Source organism: Nerophis ophidion, linkage group LG16 (genome assembly GCF_033978795.1).
Source record: "Nerophis ophidion isolate RoL-2023_Sa linkage group LG16, RoL_Noph_v1.0, whole genome shotgun sequence".
Lineage (NCBI taxonomy): Eukaryota > Metazoa > Chordata > Actinopteri > Syngnathiformes > Syngnathidae > Nerophis > Nerophis ophidion.
This window is the reverse complement of record NC_084626.1, coordinates 17,854,999-17,875,806: the sequence shown is the minus strand read 5'-3', so window position 1 is coordinate 17,875,806 and position 20,808 is coordinate 17,854,999. Positions and strand designations below refer to the sequence as shown.

At 44.3% G+C, this 20,808-nt stretch overlaps 1 protein-coding gene across 1 annotated transcript in view; it reads right to left on the bottom strand.

Moving 5' to 3' along the window:
- The window catches only part of LOC133535035 (serine/threonine-protein kinase 4-like), a 37,377-nt gene that overhangs the window by 9,998 nt on the left and 6,571 nt on the right, over positions 1-20,808 (bottom strand). The window contains exons 2-10 of the mRNA XM_061874440.1: positions 11,581-11,661; positions 11,385-11,513; positions 11,039-11,153; positions 10,753-10,917; positions 9,123-9,290; positions 8,484-8,621; positions 5,552-5,686; positions 5,264-5,474; positions 2,658-2,809 (exon numbers count right to left, since the gene is read on the bottom strand). Of these exons, the coding sequence (XP_061730424.1) occupies positions 2,658-2,809; positions 5,264-5,474; positions 5,552-5,686; positions 8,484-8,621; positions 9,123-9,290; positions 10,753-10,917; positions 11,039-11,153; positions 11,385-11,513; positions 11,581-11,661 (1,294 nt within the window). The remainder of the gene's footprint in view (positions 1-2,657; positions 2,810-5,263; positions 5,475-5,551; positions 5,687-8,483; positions 8,622-9,122; positions 9,291-10,752; positions 10,918-11,038; positions 11,154-11,384; positions 11,514-11,580; positions 11,662-20,808) is intronic.

Below are 20,808 nucleotides of genomic sequence, written 5' to 3'. Positions count from 1 at the left end.
GGGTCTGTTTTGCTGCCAATGGAACTGGTGCTTTACAGAGAATACAGTTGTGATACAAATTATTCAACCCCCACACAATTATGGTATTTTAGCAAGTTGGACATTTATTCCGTATTTTGTTTATAGTCATGTCAAATAAAGATGTGTCAAATAGACAAATGCAACTTAAATTGTAACACTGTATTTTACAAAATACCAAAAAAGGACATATTTCTTTAAATCTCATTGACAAAATGATTCAACCCCCTAGTTACATGCATCTTTAGTACTTAGTAGAACACCCTTTGGCAGTAATTACATCTTTCAAACGTGATACATAACCGGATACAAGCTTCTTGCAACGATCTACAGGTATTTTAGCCCATTCCTCTTGGGCAAAGGCCTCCAGTTCATTCATATTCTTGGGCTTGCGTGCTGCAACGGCCTTCTTCAAGTCCCACCACAGGTTTTCTATGGGATTTAAGTCTGGCGACTGTGAAGGCCACTCCAGAGTCTTCCAGCCCTTCTTCTACAACCACTCTGATGTTGATTTGGAGGTATGCTTGGGACCGTTGTCCTGTTGGAAGGTCCAACGTCTCCCAAGCCTCAGCTTCGTCACTGACTTCATGACATTTGCAGCTAATATATCCTGGTAGGAAATAGAATTCATAATGAACGCGCTGAGGCAGAGAAACAGCCCCAGAGCATGATTGACCCCCCACCATGCTTAACAGTAGACAAGGTGTTCTTCTCTTTGTAAGCTTCATTTTTTCTCCTCCAGACATAACGTTGATTCATAGGCCCAAAGAGTTCCAGTTTTGTCTCATCACTCCATAGAACAGTTTCCCAAATCTTTGGGGTTTGTCCAGATGATTTTTGGCATACTGGAGTCTATTTTACTTGTGCCTGGTAGTCAGAAGTGGGGTGCGCCTGGGAGTTCTGGCATGGAGGCCTCCATCTCGTAGTGCGCGCCTTATTGTCTGGGACGAAACCTGCGTTCCCCCCTCTGCAATGTCCTGTTGTAGTTCCTCAGCTGTTACCAGGGGGTTTTTCACCACTGTACGCTTCAAATATCAGACAGCAGTTGCACACAGCATCCTCTTTCTACCACGGCCAGGTAATGTTTCCACTGTGCCTTTAGCTTAAAACTTGCGAATAATGCTCCCAACTGTGTCTCTTGGAATGTGTGATGTCTTTGCTATTTTCTTATATCCATATCCTTTCTTATGAAGAGAAATGACCTCCTCTCTTGACTTCTTTGACCACTCACTGGACTTCACCATGTTGCAAATACAACACTGACCATCTAAAAGAAGCTGAGCGTCACAGTCTTTTTCAATCAGTTTAATTGTTGCTCGTTATGGTTCTAATCACATCTACAGGTGTTTTCAACACCTGATTGAAAATACCTTATTCAAATTCTGTTCTTAAGAGTTATGATCTTCAAGGGGTTGAATAATTTTGTCAATGAGATATTAAGAGAAATTACACTGTTTGGTAAGTTACAAAATATAATGTAATTCAAGTTGCATTTGTCTATTTAATGCATCTTCATTTGATATGACTAAACAAAATACGGAATAAATGTCCAACTTGCTGAAACACCAAAATTGTGTGGGGGTTGAATAATTTTGATCACAACTGTAAATGGGACGATGAAAAAGAAGGATTACCTCCAAATTTTTCAGGGCAACCTAAAATCCTCAGGCCAGAGGTTGGGTCTTGGGCGCAGTTGGGTTTTTCAACAGGACAATGACCTCAAACACATGTCAAACGTTGTAAAGGAATAGCTAAATCTGGCTAGAATTAGGTTTTAGAATGGCCTTTCCAAAGTCCTGAATTAAACCCAGTTAGGAAAACATGTGGACAATGCTGAAGAAACAAGTCCATGATAGAAAACCAACCAATTTAGCTGAACTGCACCAATTTTGTCAAGAGGACTGGTCAAAAATTCAACCAGAAGCCTATAGATGGCAACCAAAAGCCCCTATTTGCAGTGAAACTTGCCAAGGAGCATGCAACCAAATATTAACATTGCTGTATGTATACTTTTGACCCAACAGATTTGGTCCCATTTTCAGTACACCCATAATAAATTCATAAAAGAACTCCATCCGTCCATTTTCTACCACTTGTCCCTTTTGGAGTGGCGGGGGGTGCTGAAGCCTATCTCAAGGGTAGCGGGGGGTGCTGAAGCCTATCTCAGCTCTATTTGGGTGGAAGGCGGGGTACACTCTGGACAAGTCGCCACCTCAACTTCATGAATGTTTTTTGTGACAAACAAGTATGTGCTCCAATCACTCTATGACAAAAAAATAAGTTGTAGAAATTATTGGAATCAAAATCATCGATTATAATCATACAATCGCCCAGCCCGTATGTCCTCAGATTTTTTTAAAGATTATGTTAGACAACCCACTAAAATAGACTAAAGTGTGCACACACACATTATAAAGGCAGGTGCATCAAACAATAAAAAAATTGTGGGTTTTTTTGTTTGACGTATAGTTCGAAAGAGAAGGCTCTTTAGCAACGGCGGCCTGCTGGAAAGAACCACCTTAGATGATGTAAAGGTTACATTTTAATATTTAATGGCAGCAGCAGCTGCTCTTCATCCCACTTTAAAGGTCTCTGGGAAACAAAAGTCGCTTCCAGAGCTCATGCGACATTGAACTCACCACTTCCAGATCTCCTTCAGGGGCCATTTTGCGACATTCTGCGGGATGATCGCCTCCTCTTCTTCCTCCGTTCTGACTGTTGGCCTCCTTCTCTTTCTGCTCAAAGTACTCCAAGAAAGACGGTTTGGCAGGCTGTGTGTTCTCGTCTCTCCCTGCAAAGCACATACAAGACTGTTTTCAAACGCTGCAGCTGAGAAGTTTGATGTGTCCTAGTTTAAATTTGCCAGGAGACTTTAAAGAAATCAGATTGTGGAATATTTTTATAAGAACCCAAGGGTCGGACATCGAAATGTGGATGTTTAGTCAGGAAGTGCTTCTGTAGGATCTATTCCATCAGCTTTCACATTCCACTATCAATAAATTCATTATTCGGCTCTCGCTACTCGTTTCCAGCATGTGCAGCTAGACAGATAGTTAAGCTTTTCTACCTTCTAGGTACTCAAAGTGCTTCGACACTATTTCCACATTCACCCATTCTCACACCACAACTACGACCCATCAGGAGCAAGGTTGAAGTGACTTGCTCCAGGACACAACAACGTGACTAGAATGGCGAAGCTGGGGATCGAACCAAGATACCTCAAGTTGCTGGCACAGCTGCTCTACCAACCGAGCCATGCCCTCCCAAGGCTTAAAATATAAATATAAAATAAACTAGACTACAAAAGTATAACATCCATTGTATATTTATACATAAATAACGTTCATTGTGTATTTGACATAAATAAAATACAATGTTTAGAATTAATACATTCACACAAACTACAGATGTTTGCACATATACAAATTAAACAACATCCACATCAAACATTGCACACAATGAATGTGACTCCACACAATTAAATCTAAGATGTAGCGTTATCGATCTCTACTGGTCAAATTTAGCACTACATGTATTAAACAAGCTTTAATCGCCGGAGTTACTCCCAGAAAAAAAAAACACAACCACGAATACAAAAGACATCACAAAGTCAGCAATTTTAAAACAAAACAAACACATTATCTTTATACACAATATCCACTTAAGCAGGACTGACCAAGCTTTGTGATAAAGCTTAGACATGTTGATTTCACCGTTGTAGCTGCTAGTCTAGAACACTAGCGTCCGCCACTTAAAAGGTCTGACAAGAAACAATGACTCGAGCACTTGCTCGGGGGCAGAACATTTCTACTTTTGTTGTCCGTCTGTTGTTAAAGGTCCGATTTTCGCAATTAACTTAGATTTTTTATTTTAGGATTGAATGAGTAGTCTACTTCTTCTTCTAATCACCCTACAGCTGCTTCATTGTGAAACATATGCCTTGCTGTTTCCCCCTGTGTGGTAAGAGTAGTGCAAACACTGGCCGCCCAAGTTTTAATGGTTCCATCAAGCCTATTTGGATGATGTTCGGCGGGCCAAATGAAAAGCTTTGGAGGGCAGGATGTAGCCCACGGCCCGTCAATTTAATAGGTCTAAAGGAGACCATGATGAACAGATTCTTCTGCGTCTAACGCAAACTACGCAAATCTGCTTTGTCACTAAAGTGAAGACATGGCGGACAGAGCTGGAGTATGCTGTGTGTTCTGACATTTAGATCACGCAGTGGAATGCTTAGTATTACAATTGTGGTGAATCATTAGGAAATGAAAAGCCTCTTCATTATAACAACCATCAGGGACGATCAATATCTGATCTAATGGCTCGTTTGGATGCGTAGGACCTTTGTTGTCATTAGCTGAGAATACACTTACACACAAAGGCAGGCGCACTTGCACGGACGCACACAACAGTAATGTAATCAGAAAGACTAAACGTTGCCGTGTTTGAAGTCAATACTAACCAAATATTCTGATGTCAGACTGAGTGTCACTGATGTATTATAATGCAACATTCTGCTTTGAAGTGTCTTCATAGCACAAAATGTCCATGGGGTGCGTCACTTTTTATTTCTTTATTTTTGCTTTGTTATCATTGAGTGCATGGCTGAGGCCAATGTAAATAACATATGCATAGCGTTTACACATGAAAATAAGAAATTAAAAGATACCTGGGGTTAGTCCAAAAACTAAATGCACTATATGTAAAGTACACCTCTGAGTCATATCCAATTCTTTTGATGTTGCGTCAAAGAAATTCTTGTCTTAGGATCCAAACTGCATGACAGCATTGCGTGTGTGTGTGTGTGTGTGTGTGTGTTCCACACTAAACTTATCCATCCATCCATCCATTTTCTACCGCTTATTCCCTTTCGGGGTCGCGGGGGGCGCTGGCGCCTATCTCAGCTACAATCGGGCGGAAGGCGGGGTACACCCTGGACAAGTCGCCACCTCATCGCAGGGCCATATACCCTTCTTAATTTTCCACCCATCCAACCATTTCTACCGCTTGTCCCTGTCGGGGTCGCGGGTTGCCTATCCCAGCTTCTCTAGGGTGGAAGCTTCATTGACAATAAAAGCTCAAAGTCCTTATTGAGCTTAGTGCACCCTCTGGTGGATGAAAAACAAGCCAGCGTGTGGGTGTGTGAGTTCACTGTTTGCATTCACACAAACACACACATAATCAGCATGTAACATCAAAGTCCAGATCATACTTCTAGCAACAAGTCTACCATGTTAGCAAGTCTTACTTTTCATTGTCCCCGCCTCGTCGTCTTCCTCATCGTCAGAGTTAATGACCATAGTGCCGAGCTGCGCCTGCATGGTTCCTGTGTCGTCGTGTTCGATCATTGTGCCTGATCTGCTGCTGGGTGAGCCTGTCAGCCAGCCGGTTGTGCGAATGGTTCCCGGTTCATCCGGCCCTGCCCGGACCATCGTGCCCTGGTCGACTTCGTCTTCTTCCTGGAACAGAGAGCTCCTATTGTCATATTGTCACGTCAAGAAGAGTGTTACGTGTGCGCAGCAATGAGGGACATTACCGAGTTGTCGTCGTCGTCGTCCGCATCTTGTTCTCTGTGCTCCGCCTCCTCTTGTCTCTTCAGTTTGATCTCCATGGCGTCTGTGATAAGCGGCCTGAGGATGGAGCTTGGTTTTGCAGACTTAATAAAGCGATGCTGAAAGAACAAAAAATGAGAGTTTAGTATTTTTTTTTTTACAATTTTAAGTCCAGTAAAGCGACAGGTTTCTTTCTTATTGACCTTGTCACGCAGAACAAGGGAAGCATGATAATTATCGGACAGATTACGTATTATGATGTCACAGATAATCCGATAACGGGATTTAAATAATAGTTGCTCCAATGAGATAATCGATACTGTGCTGTTGGTGGGTTCCGGTCAACAAATCAAGCGCTCCTGCTTCTTAAGTGGTCCAAACTTCTCCTGAGCTCACAGTGTAAACAAACATGGCTACTTTATTCCTTCAGAGGAAGACGTCCTTTGCGCTCTGCAAACTCTCTACCCTGTGACACCAGTGGCCATCCATTCCGAAACACTGCCAGCATCAGAGACCCGAAAGCCCATAAAGACGTCTGCGCCGCCAAAAATGGTGACCAAGGCACGCCTCAAAGAAAAGCCTTTTAAAAAAAATTTAAAAAGCCCTCCAGAAACGACCCTAAGGCTAAAAAGATCAGAAATGTCCTCATGGAAATGATGGTGCAGGACACCAAGCGCCCCCCACCATTGCTTAAGAGACTGGACCCCATCAGCCAGAAGACGACCTAGAGCCACAGTTTGTACTTCTGATCCGCCACTAATTTTGGGAATGCAGTCGATCTTTGGGACCCTACCGGTCGATCGCGAAAATATTAAAAAACTTTTTTGTGAATAGGACATTAGTGACACAATTTGGAGTGTGGCCAACAGACCAGCAAACATGCATGCATTTTAACCCCTGAATACACCCGCACGCCTCTCTTCACTCTCTTCAATCTCACATCCCGCTGGTCTTATTAACACTGTGGCCGCACTCCCCGAGCACAGCCGGACACTTCACCCACATGTCTCTCATGGCATGATGTGCACAAAAATCCTTGAACTGCAACAATGCAATAAGGCTGATTGTTGCAATAGATCGGACATTTGTGAGCATCCTCCTACTTTTCAGAACTTGCATTTTGAGGACACATCATTAGGAAGGCGCCAACACTTTCTGAGCAGCAATCAACCGGCTTCCTGTCTTCGACAATGAGATGCTCTGCTGGACAGTCTTCCAGGTTTTCCACAAACTGTAAGGTTCCATTAAGGCGAGTGGCCCGTCGGGACGCACCGCTGTCGGGCCGAGACCCGTACGTCGCCCACAGAGCCTGTCGTCATCATCATCATCATCATCATCATCATCATCATCATCATCATCACTCGACTGTAACAGGTAGCCGACAAGCCAAATTAGGTTTGTCGGCTTAGCCTAAATAATAAAGAACATTGCCCCATTGTCAATATTTTGTGTTGATTTATATACAAAACGCAAAACCAGTGAAGTTGGCACATTGTGTAATTCGGAAATTAAAACAGAATACAATGATTTGCAAATTCTTTCCAACTTATATTCAAACTAATAGACTGCAAAGACAAGATATTTAATGTTCAAACTGAGAAACGTATTTTTTTGCAAATAATCATTAACTTAGAATTTAATGGCAGCAATACATTGCAAAAAAGTTGGCACAGGGGCATTTTTACCAGTGTTACATGGCATTTCCTTTTAACAACACTCAGTAAACGTTTGGGAACTGAGGCGACCAATTTTTGAAGATTTTCAGGTAGAATCATTTCCTATTCTTACTTGATGTACAGCTTAAGTTCTTCAACAGTCAGGGGTCTCCGTTGTCGTAATTTACGCTTCATAATGTGACCCCAAAGGGAATAAGCGATAGAAAAATGGATGGAAGGATAATGCGCCACACATTTTCAACAGGAGACAGGTCTGGACTACAGGAAGGCCAGTCTAGTACCCGCACTCTTTTACTATGAAGCCACGCAGTTGTAACCCGTGGCTTGGCATTGTCTTGCTGAAATAAGCAGGGGAGTCCATGATAACGTTGCTTGGATGGCAACATATGTTGCTCTAAAACCTGTGTGTACCTTTCAGCATTAATAGTGCCTTCAAAGATGTGTAAGGTACCCATCCATGCCTTGGGCACTGATACAACCCCATACCATCACAGCTTTTGAAGTTTGTGCCTAAAACAATCCGGATGATTCTTTTACTCTTTGTTCTGGAGGACACAAAATCCACAGTTTCCAAAAACAATTTGAAATGTGGACTCGTCAGACCACAGAACACTTTTACACTTTGCATCAGTCCATCTTAGATGACGTCGGGCCCATCGAAGCCGTTGCCGTTTCTGGGTGTTGTTGATGAATTGCTTTTGCTTTGTATAGTAGTGTTTTAACTTGACTTACATATGTAGCGACAAACTGTAGTTACTGACAGTGGTTTTCTGAAGTGTTCCTGAGCTCATGTGGTGATATCCTTTACACACTGTTGTCGGTTTTTTTACTGCCGTACGGCCTGAGGGATCGAAGGTCACCAGCATGCTGCTTACGTGCAGTGATTTCTCCAGACTCTCTGGACTTTTGATGATATTACCCACCATACATGGTGAAATCCCTAAATCGCTTGCAATAGCTCGTTGAGAAATGTTCTTATACTGTTCGACAATCGAATCGTCACCCAAAGAATTGCTTTCGGATCGAATCGTGAGGTGCCTAACGTTTTCCCCCTATAATAGATATAAATAAGTTATCCCATCGGCTTGAAAAAAAAAAAAAATTCTGCATCCCAAATCAGAACAAGGAAGCCACACCCACAATGGAGACAAAAAACAACAACATTTTAAGCCTTCACAAATGGATCCACTAAGACAACATTTAAAAATCAAATGCGAATGTATAGTTAGCATGTGCATACCTGCAGCAGTTGTGTGGCAGTGGCTCTGTTTTCTGGGTTCTTCACCAAACACTGGCTCACAAAGTCCTGAAATTGTGGCGACCACAGATCGTGGTTTCGAAATGTCGGGGGAGGGTTGGTAGGGATCATGAAGATAGCCTAGAAAAAGATATTCCACACGCTCATCAACAAATCTAGGAGCGTGAACGCTGTGACTTTGTAATGTTTAAATCAAAATGGTCTTACGCTGGGAATTGCTAACACATATACAACCCAGATTAGCCGTCTTCACCCATTACATACTGTATGATACCCATTTTCCCTTTAAAATTAAGAAACTACATAAAACCTTTACAAATTAAAATGGAAGACAATAAACATATTCAAACACTCAAATAATAATTACCGTGTATTGCTCTTAAATAAGACAGAACAATACTTCATGTTTTTTCTGCCAGGAAAGTAGAGTGTGTCTGTTCATTTACTGATATTTGTTATAAATAAACTCTGTTTAATAGACTTCAGTTTGTCTATAAGTACCTTTCAACAATACCTGTGCAGTGATACATTAAGACATGTATTTAGGTTGTGTCTCAGCATTCACACAAAATCAGAGGACATAGTTGGAGATTAAAAAGAGCACATTGTATGCCACCTTACCCTCATGGGGTGGATGTCGGAGTAGGGCGGCTTCCCCTCAGCCATCTCGATGGCCGTTATTCCCAGAGACCAGATGTCAGCCACACAGTTGTAGCCAATCTCCTGGATGACCTCCGGAGCCATCCAGAAGGGCGTGCCGATCACGGTGTTTCTCTTGGCCATGGTGTCCTAGAGAGAGGCTACACCAAGTGAGGCTCGGACTGTCTGACACGCCGAGAAGTAGGGATGCACGATAATATCAGCAGCTGATAACGATCAATCGATAATGGCAATTACGACGTCACATCGATATGTCCGATTATTAAAATACAACAGATAAATTGAGCTAATAGTAATAAAGGCTTATTATGTGTTTGTCATTGTACTATATTTTGTGGTTTGCCATGCTGCCTAGCTTTTTACCCCATTTCCCCCTACAATGTTGTCGCTTATTTGCAGGGTGTTCCCTTGAATTAATTGATTATGGTGAAACGCCACAACAAAATAAAAGCTGCCACACCAAAAAATATTTTTACGAGAAAAAAAATGTAATATAATGTATTGTAACCTTCAGAGGAAGTCTCACAAACTCTGAGCTTTTATTGGCAATCTTATGCTAACAACAAGCCCAATTCAAACACATATTCCGTCCCGTGCACATACGTCCATCTCTGTGCAGACACACTACACTTCCTCATTCTCTGCCAATCCCTTTTCAGACACGGTATGTTTACCATCATGGGAAAATTAACATCTATAAACACACAAATATAAACATTTAACACTAGCAGGTCGTTACAGTTTGAATCGATATATATCCATCCATCCATTTTCTACAGCTTATTCCCTTTTTTGGGGTCGCGGGGGGCGGAAGGTGGTGTACACCCTGGACAAGTCGCTACCTCTTCACAGGGCCAACACAGGTAGACAGACAACATTCACATTCACACACTCGGGCCAATTTAGTGTTGCCAATCAACCTATCCCCAGGTGCATGTCTTTGGAAGTGGGAGGAAGCGGGAGTACCCGGAAGGAACCCACGCAGTCACGGGGAGGACATGCAAACTCTTCACAGAAAGATCCCAAGCCCGGGATTGAACCCAGGACTACTCGTATTGTGAGGCAGACGCACTAACCCCTCTTTCACCGTGCTGCCTCATTTTTCCACATTCACGCACACATTCGCACACTGATGGCGGGAGCTAACCACGACCCATCAGGAGCAAAGGTAAAGTGTTTTGCTCAAGGACACAACGGACATGACTAGGATGGTAGAAGGTGGGGATTGAACCAGGAACCTTAGGTTGCTGGCACAGCCACTCTCCTAACCCCGCCACGCCGTCCCATCGATATATATAAAGCTTATTATTTGTGCACTATTGACTAATGATGCACCAGAAGTTCAGCTGCTGAAAAAATACTATGATCACTGAAACAGCAGTGCAGAAAAGGTTGACATTAAATTTGTATAGTTTTTGTTTTGAGTGTATGCATTTTAAGTACAAGAAGGAACTGTTAATTAATTTATTCTCATAAAATTGTGTGTAAATATACATGCATAAATATTGGTTTTAAAGGTCTGAAAATTATTGGGATTTGTTTAACTATTCTTTATCGTGCATCCCTACTGAGAAGGTGGAAGCGGACTCACTGTCAGCTGACCGGCGACGCCAAAGTCTGCCAGCTTGGCTTGACCTTCAGTGTTGAGCAGGATGTTTCCCGCTTTTATGTCTCTGTGGATTTTCCTCATGAAGTGAAGATATTCCAAACCCTTCAGAGTCGACTGCAAGATGCTGGCGATTTCCTCTTCCGTGAGCTGCCCACGTGCAGAAAGATCAGAAACGAGAAAAAAGATCATTTGATTATTCTATTCAGTCATACTTGAAGTTTTTTAAAGTGCTTCATGTTAATTCAGGTAGCTATCATACGAGGATTACCGTCTTGCTACGTATTCGGATGATATCAGACACAGATCCGGCCCCGCAGAATTCCATGACGATCCACAGGTCGCTGTTTTTGAAGTAGCTGCCGTAGTAGCGCACCACATGTGGACTGGACAAACAAAAGTGAACAACATACTCCATTTCCAAGTTCTTTGTCTCATAGCGCAAAGTAAACCATCAACACCATTTTAACGCAATCAGGTTTTAAAACCTTGAAATGAGAGCATCTTTAGGTACCTACATCAAGCATAAATGCTAGGTACATACATCTCTTGCAAAGAAGGTTCTGCATGCGGTGTGATTAATGAAGGTGACTGTTTAACATACAAATGCCAGCCACCTGTTGCACTGCTGCATGATGGAGATCTCTTTGATGATCTCCTGCAGGTCTGATTCCACCGGCACTTGTTTGATGGCCACAATCTCTCCAGTCTGTTTGTAATGGGCCTTGAACACGCAGCCGTACGACCTGCAGCGCAATGTCAACAGGAAATTGAGAAATAGGAAGCGACGAGCGAGTGACAAGAGAGACTTACCCTTCACCCAACTTCTCCAGGATGTCAAACACTTCCTCTGGCTGCTTGGTGAGGCTGTCCTCACTCAGCTTCTTCAGCTGCCTGTAACACACACACACACACACACACACACACACACACACACACACACACACACACACACACACACACAGAGAGAAAGATTACAGGGTACAGGGGCAACTGCACTTTTTTAGAATTCACAATCCCTATGTAAGACAAGAACTCATATGTTTATCTTTGTTATACATTCTAACTCGGAAAACACTACTAGTACAAGGTGGCTAACAATGCAGCTAATGAGAGTACATTACTCCACCTATAAAGCCCTCTTAAAAAAAAAAATCCAAACACTGCCAACAGTACTCCATTTACATTTGTGACCTGAATATTATGAAGTATTAGTGATATTTTATTATAGGCATTTACGCAGATTAGCTATTTTTAGCCGTGATGTGATCACAGAGACCTAACTAGCTTATGGGACCCTCTTTCAAAATGGTCGCTCCCTCTCAAGGGGCTATCACAAATAAATTGTATTGATATTTATTAAATTATCCATCCATCATCTTCCGCTTATCCGAGGTCGGGTCGCGGGGGCAGCAGCCTAAGCAGGGAAGCCCAGACTTCCCTATCTCCAGCCACTTCGTCTAGCTCTTCCCGGGGGATCCCGAGGCGTTCCCAGGCCAGCCGGGAGACATAGTCTTTCCAACGTGTCCTGGGTCTTCCCCGTGGCCTCCTACCAGCTGGACGTTCCCTAAACACATCCCTAGGGAGGCGTTCGGGTGGCATCCTGACCAGATGCCCGAACCCCCTCATCTGGCTCCTCTCGATGTGGAGGAGCAGCGGCTTTACTTTGAGCTCCTCCCGGATGGCAGAGCTTCTCACCCTATCTCTAAGGGAGAGCCCCGCCACCCGGCGGAGGAAACTCATTTCGGCCGCTTGTACCCGTGATCTTATCCTTTCGGTCATGACCCAAAGCTCATGACCATAGGTGAGGATGGGAACGTAGATCGACCGGTAAATTGAGAGCTTTGCCTTCCGGCTCAGCTCCTTCTTCACCACAACGGATCGATACAACGTCCGCATTACTGAAGACGCCGCACCGATCCGCCTGTCGATCTCACGATCCACTCTTCCCCCACTCGTGAACAAGACTCCTAGGTACTTGAACTCCTCCACTTGGGGCAGGGTCTCCTCCCCAACCCGGAGATGGCACTCCACCCTTTTCCGGGCGAGAACCATGGACTCGGACTTGGAGGTGCTGATTCTCATTCCGGTCGCTTCACACTCGGCTGTGAACCGATCCAGTGAGAGCTGAAGATCCCGGCCAGATGAAGCCATCAGGACTACATCATCTGCAAAAAGCAGAGACCTAATCCCGTGGCCACCCAACCGGAACCCCTCAACGCCTTGGCTAAGCCTAGAAATTCTGTCCATAAAAGTTATGAACAGAATCGGTGACAAAGGACAGCCTTGGCGGAGTCCAACCTTCACTGGAAACGTGTCCGACTTACTGCCAGCAATGCGGACCAAGCTCTGACACTGGTCATACAGGGAGCGGACTGCCACAATAAGACATTCCGATATCCCATACTCTCTGAGCACTCCCCACAGGACTTCCCGAGGGACACGGTCGAATGCCTTCTCCAAGTCCACAAAGCACATGTAGACTGGTTGGGCAAACTCCCATGCACCCTCAAGAACCCTGCCGAGAGTATAGAGCTGGTCCACAGTTCCACGACCAGGACGAAAACCACACTGTTCCTCCTGAATCCGAGGTTCGACTATCCGGCGAAGCCTCCTCTCCAGTACACCTGAATAAACCTTACCGGGAAGGCTGAGGAGTGTGATCCCACGATAGTTGGAACACACCCTCCGGTCCCCCTTCTTAAAGAGAGGGACCACCACCCCGGTCTGCCAATCCAGAGGTACCGCCCCCGATGTCCACGCGATGCTGCAGAGTCTTGTCAACCAAGACAGCCCCACAGCATCCAGAGCCTTAAGGAACTCCGGGCGGATCTCATCCACCCCCGGGGCCTTGCCGCCGAGGAGCTTTTTAACTACCTCAGCGACCTCAGCCCCAGAAATAGGAGAGTCCACAACAGATTCCCCAGGCACCGCTTCCTCAAAGAAAGACGTGTTGGTGGGATTGAGGAGGTCTTCGAAGTATTCCCTCCATATATCCACAACATCCGCAGTCGAAGTCAGCAGAACACCATCCGCACCATACACGGTGTTGATAGTGCACTGCTTCCCCTTCCTGAGGCGCCGTATGGTGGTCCAGAATCGCTTCGAAACCGTCCGGAAGTCGTTTTCCATGGCTTCTCCGAACTCTTCCCATGTCCGAGTTTTTGCCTCCGCGACCGCTAAAGCTGCACACCGCTTGGCCCGTCGGTACCCGTCCACTGCCTCCGGAGTCCTATGAGCCAAAAGAACCCGATAGGACTCCTTCTTCAGCTTGACGGCATCCCTCACTGCTGGTGTCCACCAACGGGTTCTGGGATTACCGCCACGACAGGCACCAACAACCTTGCGGCCACAGCTCCAATCAGCCGCCTCGACAATAGAGGTTCGGAACATGGTCCACTCGGACTCAATGTCCCGCACCTCCCTCGTGACATGTTCAAAGTTCTCCCGGAGGTGTGAATTGAAACTCTCTCTGACAGGAGACTCTGCCAGACGTTCCCAGCAGACCCTCACAATGCGCTTGGGCCTGCCAGGTCTGTCTGGCATCCTCCCCCACCATCGCAGCCAACTCACCACCAGGTGGTGATCGGTAGAAAGCTCCGCCCCTCTCTTCACCCGAGTGTCCAAAACATAAGGCCGCAAATCCGATGACACAACTACAAAGTCGATCATGGAACTGCGGCCTAGGGTGTCCTGGTGCCAAGTGCACATATGGACACCCTTATGTTTGAACATGGTGTTTGTTATCGACAAACTGTGACGAGCACAAAAGTCCAATAACAAAACACCACTCGGGTTTAGATCCGGGCGACCATTCTTCCCAATCACGCCTCTCCAGGTTTCACTGTCGTTGCCAACATGAGCGTTGAAGTCTCCCAGTAGGACAAGGGAATCACCCGGAGGAGCACTTTCCAATACTCCCTCGAGTGTACCCAAAAAGGGTGGGTATTCTGAACTGCTGTTTGGTGGGTAAGCACAAACAACAGTCAGGACCCGTCCCCCCACCCGAAGGCGAAGGGAAGCTACCCTCTCGTCCACTGGGTTGAACTCAAACGTGCAGGCTTTGAGCCGGGGGGCAACGAGAATTGCCACCCCAGCCCGTCGCCTCTCACTGCCAGAGTGGAAGAGGGTCCAGTCCCTCTCGAGAGAACTGGTTCCAGAGCCCTTGCTGTGCGTCGAGGTGAGTCCGACTATATCCAGCCGGAACTTCTCTACCTCGCGCACTAGCTCAGGCTCCTTCACCCCCAGTGAGGTGACGTTCCACGTCCCAAGAGCTAGCTTCTGTAGCCGAGGATCGGACCGCCAAGTGCCCTGCCTTCGGCTGTCGCCCAGCTCACAATGCACCCGACCTCTATGGCCCCTCCTATGAGTGGTGAGCCCATTGGAGGGATGACCCACGTTGCCTCTTCGGGCTGTGCCCGGCCGGGCCCCATGGGGACAGGCCCGACCACCAGGCGCTCGCCATCGTGCCCCAACTCCGGGCCTGGCTCCAGAGCGGGGCCCCGGTGACCCACGTCCAGGCGAGGGAAATCTGGGTTCATTTCGTTGTAATTCCATAGAAGTCTTTGAGCTGCTCTTTGTCTGATCACTCACCTAGGACCTGTTTGTCTTGGGAGACCCTACCAGGGGGCATGAAAGCCCTCAGACAACATAGCTCCTAGGATCATTGGGACACGTAAACTCCTCTACCACGGTAAGGTAGCAGCTCAGAGAGGAGATTTATTAATGTTGCTAAATTGACATTCGTAGCCGGAGGGGTGTTGTATCGCCTTCGACCTGTTGAAATTTAATTCTACATTATAATTCACCTGTTTAGGAGAATGGTGTGGCCCTAAACCAAGAAGTTGGTACTGTATACTTTGACATCCAACTTACAACCTGAGATGACGAGAAATACACGAAAAGACGCTAGTTAAAGGCACTTTTTTTTTACCTTTTGTGAGGATTATGATTAATTTTTCATCTTAACGGGAAGATATGAACATCCCATCAGTCGGCATTTTAGTAAGAGTAGACATTGTACAGTAAGTGGTTGTGTTATTACATTCGAAATGTGTATATCTTGTTCAGCACTTAGCAATACTGCTGCATGATGCTTAGTTTTGGTTCTTGAAGGGACTAGTGAACATTGTGATGCTTCTGTGAAATGAATATGCCTTTGTATGCTAAAATAAGCAAGTAAATATATATATAAGTAAATATTACATGTGGTTATAAATGTGCTTGTTACTACGATACATACGTACATACACTATATTGCCAAAATGATTTGGCCACCTGCCTTGACTCACATATGACCTTAAAGTCCCATCCCATTCCTAACCCATAGGGTTCAATATGATGTCGCTGCACCTTTTGCAGCTATTACAGCTTCAATTCTTCTGGTAAAACTGTCCACAAGGTTGCGGGGTGTGTTTATAGGAATTTTCCACCATTCTTCCAAAAGCACTTTGGTGAGATCACACACTGATGTTGGTCAAGAAGGCCTGGCTCTCAGTCTCCGTTCAAACTAATCCCAAAGGTGTGCTCTCGGGTTAAGGTCAGGACTCTGTGCAGGATAGTCAAGTTCATCCATGTCTTAATGGACCTTGCTTTGTGCGCTGGTGCACAGTCATGTTAGAAGAGGAAGGGGCCCGCTCCAAACTGTTCCCACAAGGTTGGGAGCATGGAATTGTTCAAAATGTTTTGGTATCCTGGAGCATTCAAAGTTCCTTTCACTGGAACTAAGGGGCCAAGCCATGTTCCTGAAAAACAACCCCACACTACAATTCCTCCTCCACCAAATGTTACACTTGGCACAATACAGTCCAAAATGTACCGTTCTCCTGGAAACCTCCAAACCTAGATTGCTAGATGGAAAAGGGTAATCATTACTCGATAGAACGAGTGTCCTCTACTCTAGAGTCCAGTTGCGACGTGCTTTACACCACTGCATCCGATGCTTTAAATTTGACTTGGCTTAGATGCGGCCATGGAACCCATTACATCTCTGCGTACTGTACGTGGGCTAAGTGGAAGGTCACATGTGGGGGACCTCTTTGCACTATGCGCTTCAGCATCCACTGACCCCTCTCTGTCAGTTTACAGGGCCTACCACTTCGTGGCTGAGTTGCTGTTGCTCCCAAGCTCTTCGATTTTCTTATAATAAAGCCAACAGTAGACTTTGGCATATTCAAAAGCGAGGACATTTAACGACTGAATTTGTTGCACAGGTGGCATCCTATGACAGTTCCACACTGAGCTCCTGAGAGCGGCCCATTCTTTCACAAATGTTTGTAGAAACAATCTCCATGTCTAAGTGCTTGATTTGATACACCTGTGGTCGGGCAAAGTGATTAGAACCCCTTATTCTGATCATTTGGATCGGTGGCCAAATACTTTTGGCAATATGGTGTACTTACAGTGTGTATATAAAACGATGATTGTGGCTTTTGGATGTTTAAGAGCGCCTCATCGACTCCTTTTTAGCTGACTTTTGCCAGCGTTTATTTTCGAGCCCGAATGGATTTTTTTTTTTTAAAAAGAAAAAACATGAGTGCCTTTCTTACATAAGGATTGTGAATGACTGAGAAAATTCTAAAAAAAAAAAAAGTGCAGTTCCTCTTTCAGAGAAAAATAATATCTATATGTCTTTATACTATTAACTAAGGATGGGGGGCTTCACGCTGGCAGAGGGGTTAGTGCGTCTGCCTCACAATACGAAGGTCCTGCAGTCCTGAGTTCAATCCCAGGCTCGGGATCTTTCTGTGTGGAGTTTGCATGTTCTCCCCGTGACTACAAGGGTTCCCTCCGGGTACTCCGGCTTCCTCCCACCTCCAAAAAACATGCACCTGGGGATAGGTTGATTGGCAACACTAAATTGGCCCTAGTGTGTGAATGTGAGTGTGAATGTTGTCTATCTGTGTTGGCCCTGTGATGAGGTTGCGACTTGTCCAGGGTGTACACCACCTTCCGCCCGATTGTAGCTGAGATAGGCGCCAGCGCCCCCCGCGTCCCCAAAAGGGAATAAGCGGTAGGAAATGGATGGAAATGGAACTAAGGATGGACAATATGGCTTAAAATCTATATCCCAATATATATTGTAGCCTCCTGCGATAACAATATATACATCAATATAATATCTGGTATATATAAATGATAATAGAACCATTTTAAAACAGGTTACAAAGGCTCCTAATTTATTTTCTGACATATGCAGTAACATACTGCGTCATTTCCAGTTGTAATATTTCTCAACTATCGTCAATGCACTTGCTAATTTATTGCTGATATCTGGTTACTATATGTTGTAACATGGTTCTAGCCCAGGGGTCAGCAACCCGCGGCTCTGGAGCCGCATGCAGCTCTTTAACGCCGCCCTCGCGGCTCTTTGGAGCTTCTTCAAAAATATATGAAAAATAGAAATGATGAGGAGAAAAAAAACATATTTTTTGTTTTGATTTGGTTTCTGTCGGAGAACAAACATGACACAAACATCCCTAATTGTTATAAAGCACACTGTTTGTATTTAACATGCTTCACTGATTCGAATATTTGGCGAGTGCTGCTTTGTCCTAATTTTGGCGGTCCTTGAACTCACCCTAGTTTGTTTACATGTATAACTTTCTTCGACTTTCTAAGACGTGATGTATGCCACTTCTTTTTTTGTCTCATTTTGTCCACCAAATTTATAACGGTGTGCATTAATGCACAAAGTTGAGTTTTGTTGATGTTATTGAATGTCATTTCCAAAACAAAGTGCAAGATTGTCAGAGACATTTAAAAACAAGCTATTAGTGCACTTTTGTGCATGATGTCAGTAAGATGACATAAAACTAAATTAAAGTGCACTTTTTGTACAGAACGCCACTACAATAGTTTAAGGGGGAAAAAAGTGCACTTTTGTGCATGAATTTGTGGGCGTGTGGCACCGAATGGAAATGTTGACATGCGGAATAATTACTCTTCATTCTGTAGCACGTGACTTTTCAAATGATGCTACATATTAGCAGTAATGCTACTTTTTGTAGAAACGCTTTAGCACCACACTTGACAAATTACAGTTGTCTGTTCGACATATTCCTACTTGAAGCCAAACCACCGCCAGACGATGGAGCCCCTGCTTTATTTCTTGGGAATTAATTCTTCCTTCATTTGTTACCAGATTCGCACCTTTTTTCTCTCGTATTACTACTAGCACGGCTCCGCTAGCATCACAGCTAACGTTACTCATGCTGCTACCTCTCTGCTCCGTGAGGGCGTATACGTAAATGACGTATGTAAGAAGGTGCGCTTGCTGTCTGTGAGAAGGGACAGGAAAGAGGGGGAAGAGCCTGTAGTGTAATGCCCACAGCTAAAAGCAACAGCGTGAGAACGTATACTCGAACATCACGATATAGTAATTTTCTACATCGCACAGAGACGAACCCACGATATATCGAGTATATCGATATATCGCCCGACCTTACCTCCAACAGTCTGTAATGTGGCATGTTTACATATTCCTCGTTTTGCAGGGATGAAATTTGCAAGAAACAGATTATTTGCTGCCATGGAAGCTGACTTTGAACTGGCTTTGTACTGTGGAAGGACATAAGCTAGAATGCAAAAATTTTGTTTTCCGCTTGTCGCTGTTTGCAGACACAGCTAGAATGTCTGATCAACATGCATTATCAGAATGCAATGACTATTAAAAACTCTACCGTCGGCCAAATTTAAATCATTAATATTGTCTGTATCTGCATTAAAGTTCAAGTTAAAGTACCAATGATTGTCACACACACACCAGGTGTGGCGAAATGATTGTCTGCATTTGACCCATCACCCTTGATCAAACCCTGGGAGGTGAGGGGAGCAGTGAGCAGCGGCGGTGGCCATGCCCGGGAATCATTTTTGGTGATTTAACCCCCAATTCCAACCCTTGATGCTCAGTGTCAAGCAGGAAAGCAATGGGTCCCATTTTTTATAGTCCTTGGTATGACTCGGCCGGGGTTTAAACTCCCAACCTACCGATCTCAGGGCGGACACTCTAACCACGCGGCCACTGAGCAGGCCAAGAATGCGCCTGTTCAAGACGGCTTAAACTAATCTCAGTGAGGACTTTATTTCCATCTCAGACTGTCACGGCGAGCCACAATACAAAAATACACTTGACTCTTTATAGATAAGGGAACCTAAAAATATCCCTTATGAAGTTTGTCACATCAAACATCAGCAACGGCTCTTTACAATATGAACACAAATAGAACAGTAAAAATGTGCACACGTCTCTTAGTCAAATCTGTTTTCAAAATCCCTCTGATCATCCTCAGTTCAAGTACAGGACTGGGTGCAAATATCAGAAATAGCTCTCAGTATGACACAGTAAGAATGACAAACATTTTTAAATGGATATTTCTCTGGCAATGTCAATCAAAAGTCAACACTATTATAATCGTAAAATATTTGTATTGAGCTGATCTGATGGTGTAGCTAACAATCTGTCCTAATCTGTTCCAGTTATGACGAGAATGGCAGGACTTCAAGATGAGTACAATAAACATGATGATGAGTAAAACAGGAAAGTCGTCTTTCGTCAATAACAATTCGCTGATAAGACGAAACAACGTTCAAACTCAAACCATATTTGTAAGCCAACCAGGAGTCAACAAAGGGAGAAGAGAAGTCTTTAAAATCAATTCAAGGATGACAACCACATCATACTATTTACAGTCTTGGCGGGACGAATAACTTAAACCTGCTCGTAATAGTGTTTTTAGAGCGACAATCAACTTGAACCTTCTAGTAAGTATTTACAGTGACAAAAAACTTGAACCTGCTCTTTATAATTACTAATAACTTACAACTGTTCTTTACAGATTTTTAGAATGACTAATAATTTGAACCTGTTTTAGTGCTATCAAAAACTTGATCTCTCAAGTAACAGTTTTTGGAGTAACAAAGACTTTAGAGCAAAAAATATGTTTGCTGTACTTTCTTAGAAAAACAATAGTATGAGTCTACAAGTAATAAAGACTTTAAAGCTACCATTGATTGAAAGCTGAGTGTGAGTCGTGACAAAAG